This window comes from Nematostella vectensis, chromosome 4, assembly GCF_932526225.1.
Source record: "Nematostella vectensis chromosome 4, jaNemVect1.1, whole genome shotgun sequence".
Lineage (NCBI taxonomy): Eukaryota > Metazoa > Cnidaria > Anthozoa > Actiniaria > Edwardsiidae > Nematostella > Nematostella vectensis.
Window position 1 is genome coordinate 5,413,194 of NC_064037.1, and position 23,575 is coordinate 5,436,768.

General features: G+C 40.4%; 3 protein-coding genes across 3 annotated transcripts; 2 read left to right on the plus strand and 1 right to left on the minus strand.

Annotated features, from left to right (window-relative positions):
- The first annotated feature begins 220 nt into the window (after positions 1–220).
- On the plus strand, positions 221–10,687 carry LOC5502482 (putative Xaa-Pro dipeptidyl-peptidase). The gene is made up of 8 exons (XM_032370732.2): positions 221–684; positions 3,662–3,880; positions 4,629–4,851; positions 5,922–6,301; positions 8,032–8,466; positions 9,200–9,539; positions 10,006–10,249; positions 10,403–10,687. Exons 1-8 carry the CDS (start codon positions 555–557, stop codon positions 10,598–10,600), a joined length of 2,169 nt encoding a protein of 722 aa, XP_032226623.1. The 5' UTR covers positions 221–554; the 3' UTR covers positions 10,601–10,687.
- A 940-nt stretch (positions 10,688–11,627) lies between these two features.
- Positions 11,628–14,446, minus strand: LOC5502474 (exonuclease V). The gene is made up of 3 exons (XM_001623599.3): positions 14,307–14,446; positions 13,285–13,512; positions 11,628–12,614 (listed from the first exon to the last, which is right to left on the minus strand). Exons 1-3 carry the CDS (start codon positions 14,416–14,418, stop codon positions 11,854–11,856), a joined length of 1,101 nt encoding a protein of 366 aa, XP_001623649.1. The 5' UTR covers positions 14,419–14,446; the 3' UTR covers positions 11,628–11,853.
- Positions 14,427–23,511, plus strand: LOC5502473 (TRPL translocation defect protein 14). The gene is made up of 14 exons (XM_001623609.3): positions 14,427–14,604; positions 14,805–14,899; positions 17,424–17,491; positions 17,796–17,833; positions 17,917–17,954; positions 18,516–18,644; positions 19,015–19,109; positions 19,497–19,601; positions 19,716–19,793; positions 19,886–19,981; positions 20,570–20,672; positions 21,730–21,821; positions 21,893–22,008; positions 22,538–23,511. Exons 2-14 carry the CDS (start codon positions 14,836–14,838, stop codon positions 22,683–22,685), a joined length of 1,170 nt encoding a protein of 389 aa, XP_001623659.1. The 5' UTR covers positions 14,427–14,604; positions 14,805–14,835; the 3' UTR covers positions 22,686–23,511.
- Positions 23,512–23,575: the final 64 nt, after the last annotated feature.

The following is a 23,575-nucleotide window of genomic DNA, read 5'->3' on the forward strand; positions in this document are numbered from 1 at the left end:
TATTGGTATAAACCACTCGTTTGAATTTTTTTTATAATTCTGAGAAACCTTTTATGTGAAAAGTTTTTTTTCCGGTTTCAAAAAACGCTAAAACACGAAAATCAAGAATTACCTACTGAGGCAAAGCAAGTGGAATTACCGGTTTTTTTTGTTTTTTGTTGTTTTTTTGGCCTGGCTACCAAGCTCATACTGCCGACAGGTTTACAGACGAAAATATCTGAATATGCTGTATATAAAAAACAGCACATTGAAATCGATTGGCTTTTGTTTACCGGTGAATATCTATCTATCCGACTGATAAAAATTGGTTCCCGAAAGAAAAGTTATCCCTCGATTTGAATTGCTACCGTGGATAAACGGCAAGAAAACTGGTTTGACAAGTAAGGTTAAAACAGGAATTCCGGTATAAATCAACCTACCCGGTTTTTCCCTGTATATAGCAGAAATCGAGAGAGCGGGGAACGACTGAAGGGGACGGAACAGGCGACTAGATATTGTTTACGGTTCGATAGAGATTCTTAAAAGTACTTTACTTTTTAAAAAGAGCCAGGGTCATGTATGAAATAGAGGAGGTGCCGCTTGTATGGATAGAACTCAAAGATGAAACTAGGCTCGCCGCAACGCTCTGGATGCCTTCAGTAAGAGAGGATGGAAGCGAACCATCGAAGTTTCCAGCTTTGCTCGGTAAGTGAGTAAATTGATGTACGATCGTGAAGCGCGTTTTGGGAGAATTCACTCGAAATTGAACCTTTCCGTGACCATACCTGTCAACACCAAAATTTCTTCCTACGAGGGGGTCCGGGTGTGCGGGGGGAGGGGGGGGATGGGGTTGGGGTCTGGGGATTTACAAGTGATTGTTTGTGGTTTCTGTGGTATACATGAATACATGACTTCAGGCCTAATGACATTTATTAGGGTTATGCTAGTCTATTTTGCTACGCACCCTATCTAATGAACACCCCCCTAAACTTGCAAGTGTGAAATGAACGCCCCTGTCTAATAAACACCCCCTACCCTCCCTCCCAGCTTAAAAACAAATAGCATAGTAGTTCGGCTTCTCCTGTGTGAGACTAGCTTAATGTCAAGAAATGCTTGCTACGCTTCATAATTCTGACTGAGATTAGAACCCCAGTACACTTGGGTTTGTCATATTTCCATAGTTTGTAAAGAACGCCTCTCGATAATAGCCCCCCCCCCCACACCCACACTCAGTCCATCGAAATTTAATAAACGTCCCGGGCGTTTGTTAGATAATTTACGGTATACATATTGTAATAAATGCACAATTTATAGTTTTTTTATCCCTTCAAATCCTGAAGGAAGACCCCCTAAAAACTCTCTTCGAACTACAGCTAAAACCACGAACTACCTCACGTGCTTGACCTATGAGACAAGACACGCAATTGGCTTATGACAATACCTGCCAACTCTCCCGCATTAGGCGTGAGTCTCAAGATTTTGGACCCCTTTTCCCGCTCTCTCGTGTTGAGCAACAAATCTCCCTCTTTTTAGCAATTTTTATCGCTTCAGAAAAATTATTCTATAGAAAATCACCAGTTTGCCTATTTTCTATAACCCTGGTTCCAGAGCCTCGAAGGTCTCCCTTTTTAGTGGCCAGCGAGGTTGAGACGAGGCTCTGGCCTCTCGAAGCGCTATTTTGACTTCTGCCTCACTTCCATGTTAACGGTTTGTGATTAGCATGTGTCTTTTTCACGCGGTGCTACCTTGGATGTAAACATCTCTTCGCTCTGAAATCGAATTTACGAGTATGAAAAACGCATGAAGACCCAATTTAAAAACAACAACATTCATCTGTAAACCCATGGGATCGTTGCTGTAGAGTTTTGTGACAAGAATCTGCCCATAGAAGGTGGGGAACATTTTCTCAGGATGAAAGCGCTTCAAGGAGGAAAAAAAATTCGCGGAATAAGCTCCCGGTTATCCTCGGAATGAGTCTATCAAAGAACTCAAGGGGCAAGTGACCAGTACAATCACTTGCTTGGGAAAGTTAAATCCACTACCGTTAAGGCGAGAGCAAACGCCGGGAATAAGCTGGAGATTTCTCGTAGCCGGTCGGCAGCACAGAGAAAACATCTTGCCGCTTGATGAATCGCAAAGAGACTCCTCTTGAACAGACTTTGCATTTTTAATACTGGTAAATCTTGTAACCACTGCAAAGTAGTATGAAAATTGCGATCAAAATAATCTATCGCTCCTTTGTTTGTTTAGATGTTTGTTATTTCGAACAACAAGAATTAAAAAACGGTTTTGACCTTTTGAACTTGAAGCGAAAAAAACAATAGAAAACTGTCAGAATTTTTGGTTTCCATGACCACGTGTCAATTGGCCAATCAGCCACCATGTTCAGATTCTGAACCTAGCAGAAGTCAAAATAGCGCTTCGAGAGGCCAGAGCCTCTTCTCAACCTCGCTGGCCACTAATAGAGAGACATTCGAGGCTCTCTGGCTACTAATAGAGAGGCTCTGGAACCAGGGTAATTTTCTATTAAAAAATTTGAAACAAATATTCCCTGTAGCGCAATAATTCCGTAGCGCAATTTATCTAACACCCTCGTGAGATCTATAAGTGGATTTGTTTGTGAGAGCTTTCTATACGGCAAACGCCTGCAAGGTTAAACCCACCCCTCCCCCAAAAAATGAATATACCCCACCCCTCCCCAAAAAAATTATCAAGCCTTGAGATTTTCAGAGGTTGACAGGTATGTATAACTGACCAATCAACTTAGCTGATACATTTTCTATTTATATTACAGTCTAGCCCGAGTATCAGGCAATTTTATTTTTCAAAAGTCGGAGGCTAATTACGGTCTTACATCCCCTGTCTGGCATCCGTCTCTGGACGTTTCACAAAATAGCTCTCACAAACTCACACATTGTGCTTTTCAAAACATTGTATTCTTCTCACAAAGTTTTCAGGTAATTAAAACTCAGAGTCTCATGAATATTACTTAACCTGTAGATTTAGCGTTTAACCTGGAGACCTGGATATTTGCTGCAAAACCTGGAAACTCCTGGTTCAGCTATTTGCTGTGTGTTTTGTTGTGATTATCAATAAATTACCTACAAACTTAAAACATGACTTCTACTTGTGTTTTTTTTTAATGTTTAGAGTTTAATTACAGTTTTTTTTCTTGAAAAAAACATATTAGCACCCTTCACAACTGTATGTACGCGCGATGAAAAAACAGGCAGCCCAAGGCTACCATCAGTGGTTTTTAAAGAAATGTATGGTGAAATTTAATTGTTAGGGAAAAAACACTTTATCGTGTTAAATAAAACTATAGACCTTGTAATGCAATTGTCATTTGTTACTCCCACCCAGATGGTCCCGGGGAAGGTTGGGGGATATTATTTTAACCCTAAACAAAACTGAAGAAATCTCCACCCCTTTGGGACAAAACTACCGTCAAATGCCCCCACCCCTTGAGGTGACATTTAGACAACAAGCTATCTGAAATGAGCCAGTGCCCTCAGGTTTGTTTTTTGTCTTCCTTTATTTCAATTTTGCAGATAGAATGTCAGTAGAGTGAGTTTGAAGCCCAATACAACTTGTGTTCTTTCTAGTATACAAAAAAATAGGAAGGCTGGAGACTTTATCGGCAAATTTCAAAGACATATTCATAGTGTTATTTTTTTTCCAGAGTTTTTGCCCTACAATCGAATGGGCTGGACAAAGATACCAGATAATCTGCAATATCCCAAGCTAGCATCGCATGGCTTTGTGGGGGTGAGAGTAGACATGCGCGGCTCTGGAGACTCTGAGGGGTTGTATTTTGATGAGTATAAGCGTCAAGAGCAAAAAGACTGTTGTGAAGTAATAGACTGGATCAGTAAACAAGAATGGAGCAATGGATCTGTTGGTATGAAATGCAAATTCTCATACTTTTTGATTTACATGAAGGCTCTGGAATCTGGCAAAGCACAAGGGGGGGACATTTGACATAACAGGAAATTGATATGATTCCATAATTTGCTTTTTTATTCTGGTCTGGATAGAGGTAAGAGGCAATTTCCCCTACCCGTTGGATTCTCCCTTCACCTCCTTCCCTCTTACATCACCTCATCAATCCTATGCCACAGCAAGTCTCAATTGTTTCTTAGCTAAACTAAAAGAAAAGCCAGACATCTTTCTTCAAGAGGAAGTAACTTTAAGTAGTCTATCAAAGGGAGGCAGGCTGCTACTCTACTCAGGAAAATTGCCTTGAGCCAATTAAAGCCACATTGTCACCGCTCGATTACCTAACAATATTTGATGATTTTTAATGGAAAACGCAAAAAATATTTCAAAATATTGAAAGCAGTGTGTCTATTGGAAGTTTCTTTGAGGATGTGATTGATAATTTAGAACGGATGGCCTGTTTAATATCTCGGATTCTAATAGATTCTTTCGTCTTTTAACGGTTGAGGTTTCCGTCGGACCATTGGAAGTAAACTGGTGACAATGCAGCTTTAAGCTGACTCCAATGAAGAGGTTCTCAAGAAATTTATCAGCATCACAAACATCAACATTTTCCGTAGGGGAGGGGAAGCCTTGGAGTTGTGAACAAGTGGGTGTGGCTAATGAACAAATCTGCATCCCTTGACGTACCATGTATTCTCTTTTTCCAGGAATGTTAGGCATGAGTTGGGGAGGATTCAATGCTTTGCAGGTTGCTGCACTCCAACCCCCTGCCTTAAAAGCCATAGTCTCAGTCTACTCCAGTGATGATCGATATGCTGATGATATTCACTATATTGGAGGATGTGTCATGGGCATTGGTGGACTGGCCTGGGCTTCTAAAATGGCCCTCTGGAATGCTAGACCCCCAGATCCACTCTCTGTTGGAAAAAGGTTAGAATGTATTCCTTTTATCTCTTTGCTTAGCTAGGGCATGTGCAATGGTTGTGCACATCCCTTGGCCACTAAAACGTTCTTATTGAAGGATTGAAAAGCACTAATTTTTTTTTCATGTGATATCTATAAGTGCACACCCCCTCGGCAAATCAAGGCTACCTGCCTGTATTTCTCTTATAGTGTTTGTTAACGTTATCCAAGCAGTGTCTCAGATTTCCAGTAAGGTTGGCAAGGGAAAGCATTATGGTAAGATCCATAAGGGAGGGGTGGAGTCCCGGAGGGGGTTCTTCAAGGTAAAAAGTGATATGGATGCTTGTCAGGAAATTCAGAAAATACACCTTAAAATATCTGCAAACCAAAAATACTCCAGAAGCCCTGAAAAACACCATTTCAAAGAGAAAAGCCTATTTATTCACGGATACCTAAAAAAATACCTATGGCCCGATTTTGACCCCTAAAAAATATGGCAAGCATCCCTATCAGGTCAACTTTGGAAGACCCCCCCCCCCCCCCTTCGTGGTGAAGAGCAGTGTATTAAAAGGTAATGCAGAACCATGAAGAAATGGGAAGTGGTACATCATTAAGTGATGTATCAAGGATTGCTAAAAGTGGAGGTTACTGACAGGAATGTGGGAGGGATCCTTTGTATAGACATACTGTAAGAGGTAAGTTTGTGGTATTCAGCATTTCTTGATGAATATACATCTTATGGGGGAGAAGGATGAAAGGAGTAATTGTTGGTAAATGGGGATTAATTGCAGCTTAATCATGCAGCTATTGGCTTTCAGCAAATGGCTGTTATACTCCATAGGAATACTGTTGGGGCCTAGCCATTCATTGTCCTTTTGTAAAATCCCTGGTCAAATTGGAATGTTTTTTTTTTTTGCATGTCGTACTTGGGTCAAAGATTATGAATTTTGTATTCCAAAATACCATTGCCCCCCCCCCCCCTTCCCCTTGAACACTAAACCCTCAGTAACCACTGCACTAGAATATATTAAGTCAGTTTATAAGTGATTTGCACCGACAATGTCCAAGAAATAGCTTTTAACACATTCTTCCTTCAGGTGGGTAGAAATGTGGAAGCATCGTCTTCACCACTCAAGCTACCCATGGATGAACACCTGGCTTTCGCACCAGACTCGTGACGACTACTGGAAGCATGCATCCATCTGTGAAGACTTCTCCCAGATCAGTTGTCCAGTTCTTTTGATTGGGGGATGGGCTGATCTGTACACTAACTGCGTGTTCCGCATGGCTGAAAGCTTAACCTGTCCCTTGAAGGCTATCGTTGGCCCTTGGAGCCACTGCTGGCCTGCTAATGGTGTAACACCTGGTCCTGCCATTGACCATGTCGAGGTTATGCGTCAGTGGTTTGGTTGTCATCTCAAAGGAGAGACCAATGGTGCTATGGAACAGCCTAATCTTAGGATATATATGAAGCAAGGTAAGTTGTTGTGAACATCATCAAGTCAATGCACAAATCCAAGAGTGGTGCTCTCCTTAACCAATTGACTCCTGGCTTTTTTTGAGCTGAATTTACAAAAAAACACACTGAAAACAGATACCCCCCCCCTATTCTTAGTTTTATACAGCATGTCAAAGTCAATTACAGCTGCACCTAGTCAGCGGTATCCAAGCTTTCCAACAGTGCTTTGCGGTCCCCACCTTTAATCCCTCGTCGTTGTGCTGAAGCCAGCACAAGTTGATGGTTGCTTGTATTTTTCATCAAAAATACAGCTATGAGCATATTAGGAGAGTGTCTCAGGACATCATGAAGTCTTTTGGGGCATAATTGAGTGCTTTGCTTATGGATATTTGCAAGCAAAGGTGGATTCATGATGATTTTTTCTTGTTTGGCTTTGCCTGGATGAGAAAATAATTTTCTAATGAATCACCACAGCTCTCCTAAATGCTGTCTTTTCTGAAACCAAATTGATTCCAAAATTGTTTACACTGCTATTCTGGGTCTGTATGACCTGGAATTGATTTGTTTGGCTTCGGGGTAAAAAGACTTAAAAAAAACATCTGGCTTTGGGGAGAGGAGTGTTGACTGGCCCTCCCCTCGTGAATTTTCCCCTGGATCTCCCAGAATGCTTTGCAATACGTAAAGACATCTTCGTGGTTGTACAAGCCTTCAAGGAGTGGACATTGTGTTTTGAGGCCATGGAAATGTACCTGGAGGATCAGAATAAAGGTATCTATTTGTGTCTTGAGCTGTGTTTGCTGATCTCTCTCCCTTGTGTGGTATTTTGAGCCTTTTATTGAGAGGGGTGATTCTGCTTTTCTCTCCTTGTTCTATTTGAGATTTGTCAAAGAACCTGTGCTGTTATTTGGCTTAAGAGTAGATGCATATCTGCAATACCATTTATCCCTTAGACTGATGCCTGAGTATCTTCATCTTGTTGTGTTTATTTTGCATTTATGAATTTTTTGGGTTGTGGGTACCTCCCAAAGCCGGTACAGGCCGGTTGAGGGGTCAATGTGTTAAACTTCCACAGCAATTTTTGTTGCATTCTAACTTTCATTTTTTTGTTGGATTGCCAGTTGCAAAAAAAGTAGAGTGGTTTCTTCTTTCCAGACATTTAGAGAAAACTTGCAATGCATTCCACAAAACCATTTAAAAAAAATTAGCCAATCAACGTCTCCCAGGAGAAGAAGGCAACCACTGTAAATTATGATTGAGAAGTTGGCGCATTACAAGCTGCATAAAAATTATCATCCCTCTGTAACCTGCAAAATTCGCCATTGTTGCTGTTTAAGTTGCAGGAAAAATTGCTTGGTGTAAAATGGCTTTTAACATGTACTCAATATGGCATACAGAGTTTCAATTTTTCAATCGTCTCTGTAAACAAGGCAGACAATGGATGGAGATTGTAAAGGTTTTGAAGCAAAAAAAAAATTTTGTTTGTTTTCATGCCCGAATACTAGAATAGCGTCTTTCAAATGAGCATGCGCTGTTTTTTAATTTTATAGCGCCCGATCGTGTTTTAGGATCTAAGGATGCGCATTTACTGTGTGGGCAAGCGTTTCCTAACCCGCTTCCTATTGATGCAACCATCCCATGGAAATGCTTGGTACTTAGGCTAAGGTTACCACAGTGATGTGCATTGCAAATCAATGATCTCAAGCGCTATTGCATAACTGTGATGGCTATGTTATTTGTATTTTATCCAGGAGTGAAAATGCCCCAGAATCTTTCTGACATGAAAGACTGGCCCGGTGAATGGATCTGTGAAGAGCAGTGGCCTTCCACAAACATTGTCAGTCATCTCTTCTCCTTATGTCAAAAATCAGAGAAACTTGTACGGATAACTAGTACACAAGAATCACGGGATACCACCCAAAAGACCCGCAGCATTCAAAGTGATCCTGTGTGTGGAATTAATGGTGGCTATAACATGGCTGGAAATGCTTCAGACTTGCCAACTGACCAATCACATGACGACAGACTCTCCCTCTGTTGGGATTCCTATGCACTTAAACATGATGTCTCTGTGCTTGGTTTCCCGGAGGTGGAGTTAGAGTTGAGTAGTGATCAACCCCAAGCGCAGATTGCTGTTCGCTTGTGTGATGTCTTTCCTGATGGAAGTTCAACGCTCATTTCAAGAGGTAGGACACCATACACGAAGTAAGATTCTTATTTTGTTTGTGTCACATTACATTTTTGTTTTGATTTCGCCACAGGTACCCCAAGCTCACTGTGTGTATGAATAAATTATAGTGGTTCACGTTACCGTTGTGTGTGTCATGGTTTCTAGTAAACATATGGGATTGAAATAAGCCATTCACTTTACCAAGAAATAAAACTGTTAAACTCTCAAAAATATTCTGACCTGACAGTGGAGTCTTAAATATGGTCTAGGTGAAGTTTCTAGCCATTTGGTCTGGCTTTTCGAGAGTTATGTTGTTCTGTTTCCCAGCAGCTAGAAACTTCACCCAGACCATATTTAAGACTCTGCTATAATTTTATTTATACTGGATTAAAAAATAACATTAAAAGGAACTTATTAGATACAAGGTTTTTGCTGTGTTCTGATGCACACTTCAGCATATCCTAGTCACAATGATTGGCTCAAATACCTCAACTTAAAACTGTAAAGATGACCATTGTATTACCTTCTTTCATTCAATGCAGGATAAACCAAACTTTTTTTGGCGTAGCCTCAAACATGAAGGTTGATTTTTTAATCTCAGTAGAAAATTCCTATTTCCAATAAAGTCTAAAACTGTTTTTGCAAACTTATTTGGGTTATTCAGCCATTTGAAATAGGTGTATTCTCAGCAAAGATATTCTACTAGGTGGCATAACGGGGGTTAACAAAGACTCTACACTCCTTACCAGGTATTCTCAATCTGACTCACCGAGAAGGTCATGGACCCGAATCCGTCAAGGCCCTAGAACCTGGAAAACAGTACACCATCAAAATCCAGCTGGACGCAACTGGTCACGTGGTACAACAAGGCAACACCTTGCGCCTGGCAGTATCCCCCTCATACTTCCCCGTGGTTTGGCCCTCTCCGACCCCGACCACCCTCAACATACATTATGGGGTTCTGCGTCTCCCGGTTCGAGAAGCCAGCCCCGAAGTAAGGAATGTGGATCAGAGTCTGCCCCCTTTTCCTTTGTGTGATGATGATGTGGACCTAGGGGTGACTGTGGTCTTACCTGGACTCTACGAAAGGTATGTCTAGGAAATAATTGAAGTTACTTCCATAAATATGATGCAGAGGGAAGGTATGCTTTGCGTACAGACTCACAATTTCCAATATGACGAGCGCTTCATGCTGGCTGTGACGTCATAGCCATGCAGAGCGTGATAGGCCCGCCGAAAAGCCAAGGGACGAGGCTAGGGTTTCGTAACCATTCCTTAATCAACTCTGATAGCAATGACAGAGCAGCAAAGACAGACAGACTTGGATAGTTTATAATGATGATATTGCTTATGGCTTTTCTGTTGTTGCTGCTGCTGATAATGATGGAGTAGGTACGATTTTGATGAGGATGATGGAGATGATGGTGGCAAAGGTTGGATAAGGATGATGATGGCGATGCGGTGGTGTTGATGATGGCAAAGTTGCGAAGATGATGACAGTGTTTTTTTTTTGCAAAGATTTTAATGTTGAGGATAAATATATTTATCAATTCAGCACTATACAGTTCGACGAGGAGAGTAAGTTACCCAAGCTGACAGTGATTGACAACTCCGACCAAGTTTACTTCCACGACACTGGTACGATACGAGAGGGGACTAGTACTGAGATTCATTCCATGAGCCGTACACCATCTACTCAAAATCCAGAGCCCGTGATCACCATCTCAAAGCAGCTGATGTTGAGAAAATTGAAAACCCCAGATAGCAAGATATATCAAGCGCTGCTCTATAATGGAGAGGTAAGCTAAAATTTATATAATCTATTCTTACAGAGAATTTCAATACGCCATGTATGTTACAGTAATAAAGTGCGTCGGTACAGACCTTGTCTACCCTATTTGTACCATGCGAGATTTCGTGAGAATGGAAAAAGAACCCTGTTTTTTCAACAGGATGTCCCTGGGGCTGACAGTGCCAATACGATAACCGAGGAAGAATTCTTTGAGTGGAACATACGCCTGACCCACGAGAGCAAAATGTGGAGCGATGAGAAAGAGTTCCATTTGAGCAACACGCTGGAGTGCTACCAATGTAACAAGCGTGTATTTAACCAAACATGGTTGGAAAGCATAGAAAGAGATCATGTGTGAAATAGGTAAAACATGTGTATTACTACACCTCATTGTATGAAGTTCTGGATTTTCAAAATTTTGCGAGATAAAAATTACACAAAAATATTCATAATGTGTAATTGTCGTTGATGATGATGGCAATGTGGTTATTGTTGATGTTTTTATGATGATGATGTGGTTGTTGAAGATAATGATAAGCAGGCACGTACATAGGGGGTGCACAGGGTGCGTACACCCCCCCCCCCCTTCAGCCATTCCTGTATTTGTGCCTGATTCTTGTCGATGATGATAATAATCATTGTAATGGTGGTCAGGGTAAAGACAAGTGCTCAAGATGATTCTGTGATTTTTTTTTGTTGGTGAACACAATGATGTCAATAAAGAGATGATCTTATGATGAGAGGGTGTCATGGTTATGTGTTTCTTGGAATGGAGAAGGGGTGATGGTGGCAAGATGGTAGAGGGGTGATGATGACAAGAAGGTGGAGGGGTGGTGATGACAAGGTAGAGGGGTGATGATGACAAGAAGGAGGAGGGGTGGTGATGACAAGAGGGTGGAGGGGTGGTGATGACAAGAAGGTAGAGGGGTGGTGATGACAAGAGGGTGGAGGGGTGATGGTGGCAAGATGGGAGGTGAGGTGAAGGTTGTAGGCGGGTGAGGGTGACAAAGTAGGAGAGGGATGATGGTGACAAGAAGGGGGGAGGGTGATGGTGGAGGGGTGATGTTGGTAAGATGAGAGTCGATGTGAAGGTGGGGGAGGGTGAGAGTGGCAAAGTAGGAGAGGGATGATGGTGACAAGAAGGGGGGAGGGTGATGGTGGAAAGGTGGAGGGGTGATGGTGACAAGATGGGAGGCGAGGTGAAGGTGACAAGTTGGTATGAGGGTGGCAAAGTAGGGGAGGGATGATGGTGACAAGGTGGTAGGAGGATGGGGGTGGCAAAGTAGGGGAGGGGTGATAGGGACAAGGTGGGAGGAAGGGTGAAGTTGATAAGTTGGGGGAGAAGTGATGGTAGATTCTCCACAGACACTATTGTGAAACAACAATTTGCTTGTCATCCCCCTTATTTATTTTCCATGTCTCCAATTCACATGGTACCACAGGGGTCTCAAACAGCCAAAGTTTGGTTTGTCTTACATGAGCAAATTTTATTTAGCAAATTAAAATTCACCACATACACATGCCTGTGCAGAGGGACCTAAAAACGGGATTTTTTATTGTGATTTACACCTGGTTTTGCATGCTCCCACGCTGCCATACAGTTCTAACATTCTACTTTTCTGCTTTTCTTTTGTTTCTCATTCTGCATTCCTGCTCTTTTGTTTTTCGCCACTCGCAAATATCAACAAAGTCACAGCGATGACACTTCCAGGCCTCTTCAATGTCAACCCCCATTGTTGTCCTATAGCCTGTCCAATACGTTGATAGTCTATTGAACTGGGACTCAAGCCAACCTTCATCAACTGGGATATCACATCTTCTCAACACGGAGCAGTCTTGCTGCGATATATACTCGATAGCAATCGATTCAATTTTGGGTAGATCAGAAATTTGTAAACGTTTGAATAAGATTTCTGTAAGGTCATCCATGTTTTTACAATCTATTCCATATCCTTTCGCGACAGCAATAGGTTCCTCTGACAGTAATTTACTACCTGACAATTTGAGAAATTTGAGAAACTGCTTGCTTTTTATCTTTCCAGATATCAAATCATTAAACATCTTGTAATAAATCAAAACTTGTAGAGAGTTCTTATTTTGTTGGGCTTTGGAGGGTGGCTTTGATCCATACTCACTTGACCTTGTTTTAACCTCTAGAATTTCCAGTTTTCGCTTTGAATTAAACCTCAGCTCATCAATGATTCCATAAACAAATAACCCCATACCATAGGGCTCACCAAAGACTGGAAGTTCCCTGACAGTCTGACAAGCATCTAAAGCAGATAGTTGGTTGAGGAAGTTTAAGCAGACAACTGCCCATTTATCTTCTTTCGTTTTGATGCTGATAGGCACTACATCATATAATTCTAACTCTGTGGATACACATAAAAAAAAGCTTTTGTAGTTTATGGAGAAAGAGAAATGATAAAAGGGGGTGACATGGTTGGATATAGGGGAGGGTGTAACCTCCATGTGAGGTAAAAGAATTTTTTGGGGTTGCAGCCCTGAACACCAACCTAGCACCCTTGTATGGAAAGGAAGCCTGGCCAACTTTATCCAGAATTGCAGCCATAGGCTGAATTACTCTGGATTTACATTACACAGGGTCTTATTCAGACTGCTATATAAGGCGCACTGTGCTGCCACTCAGTTTACGTGGATGAGAGAGTGTTAGTATGTAAATTCCCCTTTTGGTTATGCGGCCAAGTACAGACACTGAAGATGGACTTTGCCTTCTTCAGTGGTTCTTTGATTAACATCCTACAATAACAGGTTGGTTATCTAGGTTTTTGCGAGACGGGACCGCCATTTAATGTAGTCATCCAAGCCACGAGGGATACACAGTCCCCAATGTAGAGAGCCAGGTTTTTTACACCTGAAAAAATCCCAAGTCGGCCTGACCTGGATTTGTACCCTGGTCCTCTTGCTTGGGAAGCCAAGCCCATACCACTGAGCTATTGCACCACTCTCTGGTATGGTATTCTCTCCTTCTATGTCCCTGCTTTTACCTAACACTCCCCACACATTTCTTGGCTATTTTACCTTTTGCCATGTGAATATCTGCACCCTGTTGGATGTGAGTTGGAGTTTTTTCAGGCAATAGTTCTGCACATGAGTAGCCATATTCCATCTGTTGCTCACACCAGTACTGTGACACCAAGTCTGTCACGCTGACATATCCAAGGTGACCACGGAATTTACCCAGAGGGTTGGTGCTAGTACCAATGTCTCCATTAACTGATTCAGGATTGGTTATTGATGAAGGTTGTGCTGGTATACAAACATGAAAAAAAGTGGTTTGAGCAGGAAAGTTTCAGGCATTCTTACATGGGGTTCCGATTGGACTTCCTGTGGTTCGTAAGAGTTGTGATGTCACAGGAAAACATCTCCATTCTGTGGGTAAGCCCGTCCCAGACCCCTAGCTGCCTTATAGTATAGGAAACCCATGGTGGGGGAGGAGGAAGGGGAAGGAGGTGGGGGGGAGTAGGCAGTGGAAGGAGGTGGGGGAGTAGGCAGGGGAAGGAGATGGGGGGGGAGGCAGGGATGGAGGTGGGGAAGGAGGTGGTGGAGTAGGCAGGGAAAGGAGGTGTGGGGGAGTAGGCAGGGGGAGGAGGCAGGGGAAGGAGGTGGGAGAGCAGGCAGGGGAAGGAGGTGGGGGGACAGGCAGGGGAAGGAGGTGGGGGAGTAGGCAGGGGAAGGAGGTGGGGAAGGAGGCAGGGGAAGGAGGTGGGGGAGTAGGCAGGAGAAGGAGGTGGGTGAGTAGGCTGGGGAAGGAGGTGGGGGAGGAGATTGAGGTGAATAATGGCCCTAGCAGCGTAGCCAGGATTTTAAAGGAGGGGGCCCATAAAAATTTTTCAACAAATTTTCTTCTGTATTTTAGATGTCCCATACATTTACTGAATGTTTGGCTGCTATAAGGGGGGAGGCTGGTCCCCCTCTGGCTACGCCCCTGGGCCCTGTCCTTTCAATAAATGAATTTTTTTCCGGATTGATAATAGAGACAAACAATCGTTTTTGGATAGATATACACTAGAGGAGGGAAGAAGAATACAACATCGTGATACCTGATCTTCTTAGAGCGCATTCAACAGCTTCATCTATCTGTACAAAAACTTCATCATTGAGAAATTCATCCTCTAAACACGAAGAAAATTCATCACCCAAATTGCCCGCCATTTTTGTCAAACACTCAAATTATTTTCACACAGGTAGCCCAAACCAAAGTCAAATTGAAATACGTGGGGAGCGGGGAGGGTGTATCTAGTCTTAGCACTTCAGCCATTTTGTGATGTTGTAAAGACAACTTTCGATGGACCGGTGGTCTGAACTTTAATTCTTTTCCTTGTTGTTTTTATATCGCCGGTAAGTACATCTGTATATTTGACCCGGTAACTTTTGTTAACACAGTTGCCATACTTGTTGTATTGAATTTCCAAAACATCCGTTTTCAAACCAACGTTGATTATTTGATCGCACGTGTTCTGTTCTGAGATGTTTCACGGATTACCAGAAACTTGTTTAAAATCTTGAAAGCCGAATGTCTTCGCTATGCTTTCTCCTAGGCTGATTATCAGGTTGTTGGATATTTAAAGAATGGAAACACTTAAAAATGGAATAGGTCCCGGCCACAAAGTGTACAAAGTCGTACTTACTGGAGGTAGGTTAAAAGTCGGTTTTTGTTGTTCTTTCTGTCGTGTCCAAAGGGGAATTAAGCTTGATTTTGTTATGGATTTACGTGCCAAGCCTAATACAACAACAAATACCACTACACTATTTTTTATAAGAACCCTTTTTATAAGAACGCCCAACCTAAGATTTCAACCTTATTATTGCTATTGATCATTAGTGTAATTCTCTTCCTAATAATTTATTGGGTATTATATTCTTATATACATTAAAATTTAAGAACATCGTTAATATATTCAGCCTTAAAATGTCCCCAAAATAAGAACGGCCCAGCCTCACTGAAAATTAGACGTTCTTATGAAAAAAAAAAACGTTCTTATGAAAATAAAACAGATTTTTATTCAGTTTCTCAATACTTTTGCTGCATTTTGTAGGGGCAAATCCAGAAGTTTAAAAAATGGGGGGGGGGGCTGAAGCAAACGTTTCAAGAAAGGGGGGCCAGACTTAATGTTCTTCCATGTATTTCCTTATATTTCTTGTTATTTTTAAGCCAAATGTCTGAAAATAGGGGGACTGGGGTCCCCCCTGCCCCCCCTTAGATCTGCTCCCATTTTGATTTTTCTGTGTAAAAATTTTTTAAACCATATCAATATCATAAGTACTTAAGGGCCTATGGCACCTCGTTGCTACGAAACACCTTTGCTACGGAAAGGAAAAGCGCTAGATTTCGGCCAAATAGGCTAGAATTACCCTGCGTCCACCAACATCACTCCATGGCCCATTGTTAAGCACTGATGACTCATGAACAGGTGCTCCAGGTTCAATCTCCGTCAAGCCTTTTTTCTTTGAAACTCAAGTTCTAACTTTACTTTTACTTCCCTAAAATATTAAAATAAACTTTTGACATTTTGTAGAAGAAAATAGATTTTTATGTGTTTTTTAGATAAAAAAATAGATGGCAAAAAACAAGATGGTGGCCATTTTAGTGCAAGAAAAACAAACATTTTACAACAGTTGAGTTTTTTTTTTTTCACTCAAGCCTTACCATTCCTAACAATTTGGGATTTTTGATATTTGAAGAAATCAAAAAGTTATTACCAAATAAACAATTATTACCAAATAAACAAAATTGCCACTTCTCACGTATCAAAATTTCACAAATCAGATGCCTGAAGTTTTAGAATCTGCAAAAAAATGAGATTAGATTTCAACAGTAGCTTCTCCAACATGTTTTTCTGTTCTTGGTTACGTGACCATGGGTGGGGTCAGATGACGTCATCACTTGTGTCATAATATGTCAAAAACACTTATGTTGAAAGTTCCAAGAGATTTGACAAAAAACACAAGCTTTTATGAAACAAACAGATTTCCCTAGCAACAGACTCAAACGATACCTTAGCCCAAAATGGCTATATTTTGGGTGAAACTACCTTATTTGACGACAATAGGTATACTCTAGATTTTAGTGAAAAAAAACACCAAAATCTAAATACTTGCTTGATATTCAGGAAAAAAACAAATTCAAACGAGTGTTGCATTATTCTTGAAGGCGTCAATCACATAATCCCGTTTACTTTGATCCAGGTTCAGCAATCAACATCCAGGCAACTTAGTTTTATGCTTTATCCTCTAATTAGCATAATGCATGCATCAGTATCATTATTAACATTCTTTTCACGTTTATTCGAGATTCTTCTGTATTTTATTATCTTTACCAGCATTCAAATTAAATTCCACTTAATAGTTGTAAGCTATGCCGAATTTTAAGAAAAAGCCTTGGGTTCCTATTAAGAAGGCTAAGAGAGGCAGAAAACCCAACACAGAGGGAAATTCCAATAAGTTTGGCGTACATGAACAAATTTGCCTTGCTGAAAGTGACAAGGGCTCATGATACAACCTATAACAATCTTCAACAAGCAAAGCTACCAATACAAGTGATCATATGGAAGACAACGTTACCATTTTTCCTTTCCATTTCCAGCACTTCTTTGTTTCCTCACATTTTTTTTCAGTGCAGGCATGCTTGGACCTTACCATCTTGCTTGGCTTTCATGACTAGTGCTTTGATATTTGTGCGACTCTATTTGCTTTTCATCTGTCTTTACTGTCATGCTGCTTCCAATGTTTACACAACTTTGAACTCCGATTCACCCCAAGTCGCTCTAAATATCTTAATTAAAGGTTCACTTCTAACCATCCGATTCCTGCGACATTTGGCAAGCTCGTGGTCTAGGTATTGATTTGTCATACTTTGTCTCGGATAATCAATAGCTTTTTCCGCCACAGATTTATTTAGCGTGTTGTGGCGGAAGTAGCAAAAGTCCTTCACTCCTAACTTTAACCTATGATTATTCATAAATGAGGCTTTGTCACGTCAAAACAAGACACAGTCTGTTAGTGTAGATCCTGGAAGGCTACGTGCTTTTGGTGTGGATAAGTTATTCGCATGTTTAAAAGTGGTCGATTTCTCACTTCGGACCAACAAAATGACTCAAAATTAAGTGCATTTTAAATTAAGCTTTAAAATTATATTTATATTATTTTGATATTGGCAGGGCCTTGTGGAGGAAAAACTACAACTCAAGCAAGAATGTCCACATTTTTCGAGAATATTGGTTGGAAGGTACAAATATTTTGTGTGTTTTGAAACTTTTTACCCTAGCCTGCTTTGCAGACATCTTCCCGCCTACCGCCTCTATTGGCAAAAAATCGGGAAGCCTGAGAAACTTTCAATCAAATACTGTATTATTCCATCATGGGTGTTATTTTGGAAAATTTCTTGCAAATAAGCTGCTTTATTTTCACTTGTAAACAACAACAAAAGAGTGGTTGATTAACTTTGAGATTTACAATGACTACTTTTTATGTCATTAGAGGCTTACTCTTATGTGAGAGCTGATTGCATTGATTTTTCTTTTTTAATTTAGGTTTTCCGTGTTCCTGAAACAGCAACCATTCTTTTAGGGTTAGTATACAATATATATTTCCCAGTCAAAAAGGCTGTTGTCCTTTGTGGATGCCAATACATTTTACTTTGTTTCATGGCAGTGGTGGTGTTAAGTTTGCTGAGCTTGATGGGGAGCAAGGTATGACAATGCTCTGCAAAACAAATATTTAAAAAAATACTGCCCTGGGTTAAAACTGATGTTCTTGCCAAAGATCAAACCTTTTTCTCATTGTTTTAGCTTTTCTAGCAAAATTCCGATATATTTAATAATATTAAGCTATTTATTTTTTTCTCTGAGGACAATGAGACACATTATTTTTTGCTGATTAAATGTCCCAGGGTTAAAGCCACATTGTCGCCAGTTTACTTCCAGAGGTCCGATGGAAACCTTAACCGTTAAAAGACGAAGGAATCTATTAAAATCTGAGATATTAAACACATCACATCCTCAAAGAAACTTTCAATAAGCTGCTTTCATTATTTTTGAAATATTTTTCACGTTTTCCGTTAAAAATCATCTGAGAATGTTACATAATCGACCAGAAGTAAACTGGTGACAATGTGGCTTTAAATGAGAAAATATGTTGTTTCTTGGCAGCATCAAGTGAACAATGTCTTACAGACGTATGGTTGAGATAAATATTTGTGTATCATTTCAGTGAATATCTTTCAAGAGATAAATATTTGTGTATCATTTCAGTGAATATCTTTCAAGAGAACCTACTAAAGACGATGATGCAACTGGAAAAAACATACTTTGATTTAGCTGAACGCTGCCACAAAAACTGCCTGGTTATCTGCGACAGGGGAACAATGGACCCCTCCGCATGTAAGTTTTTTTTTGTTCTCATGACGGCAACAGCTCCGATTCCTGTGGATCTAGAGCTAGTTGTTATTTTAGCAGAACATCATTTATAACAAAAGTTTAAGATTTCATTTTAGACAACCTGTGGTGTTGTGATTAATTGCTGCTGACCTCACCCCTTTTTTTCTTTACGGAAAAATTATTTTTCGAGGATTGTGACTATTTTAGTAAGTGTCCCCCATTGGCCTGCCGCTTAAATTGTAAGAAATATTGTCAATTTCTTTTGTAAAATGTATATATGATTTTAATAAACATATAAGACAATTTGACAGACAATGCCCAAGTCACGGCATGCTTATTAATCACAAATGTTTTCTCCTCTCTTCTACCATAGACTGTGAACCAGAGCATTGGCAGAAAATGTTGGATAAAAATGGCTGGCGAACCATGGATCTCCGGGAAGGGCGTTATGACCAGGTTGTTCACTTGGTGAGTGTAGTTCTCAGGGTAAATGTTATTGACATGTTTTTATAAGCTTCCCCCTTTACTATGTGTCCCTGCACTCACCCCTTGCTATATGCGCCTGGCATGGCCCTATAAAATTAGTGAGAACTCAGGGGGTCAGTGCCCTTAACCCATATTTGTTGTGTTTTGAATATGGATATCTCTAGAGGCAACAGTGCCTCTTAGGGTAATCCCTGAGTATAGCCTTGGTTTCAGAGGTTTCAGCACCATAAAAGGCCTAAAAATGCAATGATCAAATGCCAACAAAGGGGGAGCAGGGACACGCACCCTTGGCGTATATTTTTAAGCATGAGGACATAAGCCTCTGGATGCAGGATAGCTCCTTGTCAATATTGTTTTGTTGTTCTACAGTTGTCATCTGCATGCGGAGCTGAAGCTTTTTATACTCTTGCCAACAACAATGCCAGATCAGAGGGTCTTCAGCTTGCAAGAGACCTGGATAAGAAAACTCAACAGGTGGAAAGGATTCAAGAACCAAAACCATGCTTTTAATCCAGAATTAAGATTCAGCCTATGTTTGCACTCATAAATTTGACCAAGTTGACCATCATTTCTTTTCTTCACTTATAGGTGTGGGTAGGGCACCCTTACTTTGACGTTATCGATAACACCATGGAGTTTGATGCCAAAGTGCATAAGGCGATAAGGGTAAGCATATACCACCACTGCACTGCATCACAGCATTTTGTTTAAATGTGTCCCATAATCAAATTATTAAGAGGCTCTAAACACTATTTTAGGTTGTATGTAACAAAATCGGGATTCAAGTTGGTGATCGTTTGGCTCCTGATAGCATAAAGCTGAAGTTTCTTATCAAGAAAATGCCTTCTGATAGGGTATGATCACTAAGTGTATTTAATATATTCAAATTGAATATAAATGGTATTGCTGACACCTAATTGCTTTTCTAAGCTTCTCTAAGTCTGATTCAATGAGCAGTTACTGGTGGCTGCAATACATGTTATATTCCACATATCATTTTTCTGTTAAATGACAGAGTGGGGCACTGAGGCACCCCCCTCCCCACAATATCTTTGGAAATTATAAGAAATAACCTGTAGTGGCATGTCTGTCCCCAAGAAATATTTTTCTAATGTTTCTTTAGCGTACCCCCGATATTTAGAAGCATACTACAGCTCTGACGACAAAAATATTTGTCCCGAAAAATATTTTCCTAATGTTTCTGTATCGTGCCCCCAATATTTTGAACCATACTACAGCTCTGAAAATAAGAGTTATGTATAGACTATTCTTTGCAATTCTGTTGTTAGTTTTAAGAACCTTATTGTTCAAAATTTTAATAATTTGTGACTCACCTCTTGAAAAGTTTAGAGTGGAGTGTTTAATGTTGTTACTTCTTATAGAATGTTCACCAAATGTTTCCCTTAATTTGTCTAGATTCAAAAAGTCAATCGTGTTTGCAGGTGTTCCCGCCATTTGAAGACTTTGATGTTGTGCATAACTATTTGTTAGTGGCCAACCCAGAAAAGGGAACCCAAGCACGCCTTAGGAAGCGAGGGCAAAATGGTAACTTGGGCACTCTTTCAGTAGCATATAACCTCATTTGAAAAAGATCGCAAAAAGAAAGTTACATGAAAATTGGGATGCCATTACACCTTGTCTTTTTAGGTTGTTCATCATCATCATCCCCTCCTTTCCTCATCCTCTCCTCCCTTTGATCCTTACCAGTGCCATTTCACCTTGTCTATTTAGGTTGTTCATCATCATCATCCCCTCCTTTCCTCATCCTCTTTTTCCTTTGATCTGTACCAGTGCCATTACACCTTATCTATTTAGGTTGTTCATCATCATTATTCTCTTCTTGTCTCATCTTCTCCTCCCTTTGATTTGTACCAGTGCCATTACACCTTGTCTATTTAGGTTGTTCATCATCATCATCCCCTCCTTTCCTCATCCTCTCCTCCCTTTGATCCGTACCAGTGCCATTTCACCTTATCTATTTAGGTTGTTCATCATCATCATTCTCTTCTTGTATCATCTTCTCCTCCCTTTGATCCGTACAAGTGCCATTACACCTTTTCTATTTAGGTTGTTCATCATCATCATCCCCTCCTTTCCTCATCCTCTCCTACCTTTCATCCATCCAGTGTCATTACCCTTCGTTGATTACCATTCAAAACTGGAGTTCCAGAGAAAATATGATATAGCTTAGTGGAAGAACCCTTCTAAATTAAAGCAAAGTACATGTAAGACCGCAAGCTGAAACTTGGCGCACATTCGAGACATAGCAACATGTGTATGCTGTTCTATGTTCAAGTGTGTAAATCCATTTTTCTCTTATGTGGTTATGCCAGTTTTCTAGAAAGTTTTGCACGTATTCCATGAGAATTTCGAGGTCAGTATAACCAGACACGAATGGGGTGACGGAGGGGGGGGGGGGGGGAAGGAAATGGAAAGAAGACTTCTCACTCCTTTCTCTTCCTTCCCGCCCCCCTACGCCCTCCCAGTCCGCCCACACTGTTCCGCTGACCTTGACGCCCTTGGTTCCCAATGGTGTCCTCTAAGCAAAATCTTGGAACATAATCTGCCTTAGCTGACAATGTTTTTTTTTTAATTCTATTAGGGCGTTACATGTACATGCACACTGTACGGAGACCCATGATCGATGGCCAAGTAGTGGAAGTGCGAAAAAGTCTCAACAGGCGAGACTATGAGGTCTGTATATCTCAGTACACGTAAATATGCTTGCTTGACTTGGACCTTATTCTTGGTTTTCCCCGCCCCAGCTGCTTCTGAGCCAGAGGGACCCCATGAGGCAGTCCATGTACAAGCACCGTCGCTGTTTTATTTGGAAAGACCAGTATTACCAGCTAGATGTGTACACAGAACCTTGCCCAGAGAGGTACGTGCACTTTGACAAGGCCTTCGGAAATTAAAGAATGTTGATCAACCGCTCCTTTGTTATTGTTTATAATTGAAAATACAATGGTTTATTTGAAAGGAAACTTCAAAACAACAATCTATGAATTAAATCTGATACATTATTGATTGACGGTATTTGATTGAAAATATATTGGTTACTCGCTTGAAATAACCGACGGAAATGGATGCTTTGTGTGATTCGGCATTAAGCGGGAGCATGAAATGGCGGCGTGATTAGCCTTCTTTAACGGAGAGTTTATCCTTTGATTGTTAATGCAGCTCTTTATACAAATAATTATCTAAGCGAGACAAAATCGATTACTTTTTTATATCGTTAGTGCCAAATCTGACAATACTTAAAAAAGAATAACAACAACAACAGTTGCTAAAGATTAACAAAACAAACAGCAAAAAGTATTCTCTAGTTTCAATTCAGTTGTTTTTCTTTGAAACTTCCGTACCTAAAAAAACTTTTTGTTAGGCCTAACCTCTTTACTATCTTTTTACAGGTGCAAAGGTCTAATTTTGCTGGAGACATATTCAACTAAATCTACAAGAGAGCTGCATTTGCCAGAGTTCTTGAACATAGAGAAGGACGTCACTGACGACAAGGCATACTCCATGTACAACTTATCCCTAAGGGAGAAAGATGATTAGCAATCAGCGGAAATCAACCAAGTAATCTAGATTTGATATAAAGTATTATAACGTTTTTCACTCACAAGACAAGTTGTACAAATGTATTTGGTAATTTTTGTGAGCTCTTAGTTTTGAGTTTATTTATATCACTGAGTTTTAACAGGTTATTTTGAGGTTGTGTGAATGTAGTCATTTTAGGCCAGTTGTAAGAAGAACTTGCTCTATAAGAATGATATATTTATTGTTCTATTTAAGCTAGCCTAGCTTGATTTAATAATTTGATAATAATTATTAATATTAATATTAATATTAATATTAATGGTATTTTTTTCTTCAGAATGATTGTGTCCTTATTTTAATTGAGGAGAGGGATCTTTTTTTCTCGCTTCCCCTTCCCACCTCTCCCCTTCAGCCACCCCGCCCAGAGGTGACGCTGAAAGCGACATACGTTGAATGTACCCAAGAGTGATACAGACCCCACCCATACACATTTACTGTACACAGACCCGATGGCCTTTAAAGGACTGCGCTATTACTTATAATTATCTGGCGAAATTTTACGTTTCTTCAGAGAAAGGAAACTTTTACGATCTACGTGTTTACGATAGTTTTGTTATCTTTCCTACCCTGTTAACCAGAGCCTCTAACTTCTAAGGTCTATAAATGGTTGAACGTAAAAACTCTGGTATCTCCATTGGGTTTACAGTTACATACCATTTGGTTAACAGTTATACCACTGGGCTTACAGTTATACAGCTATACAATTATACCATTCCATTAATGTATTTTCTTCCGTTTTCGAAATGTAGATCATTTATAAGTTTTGAATAAAATGTAGATCATTAATGAGTTCTGAATAAAAGACCGGGAGAGTTTTTGTAGCTCCTTTTGTTTGGGCTGCTGCATGG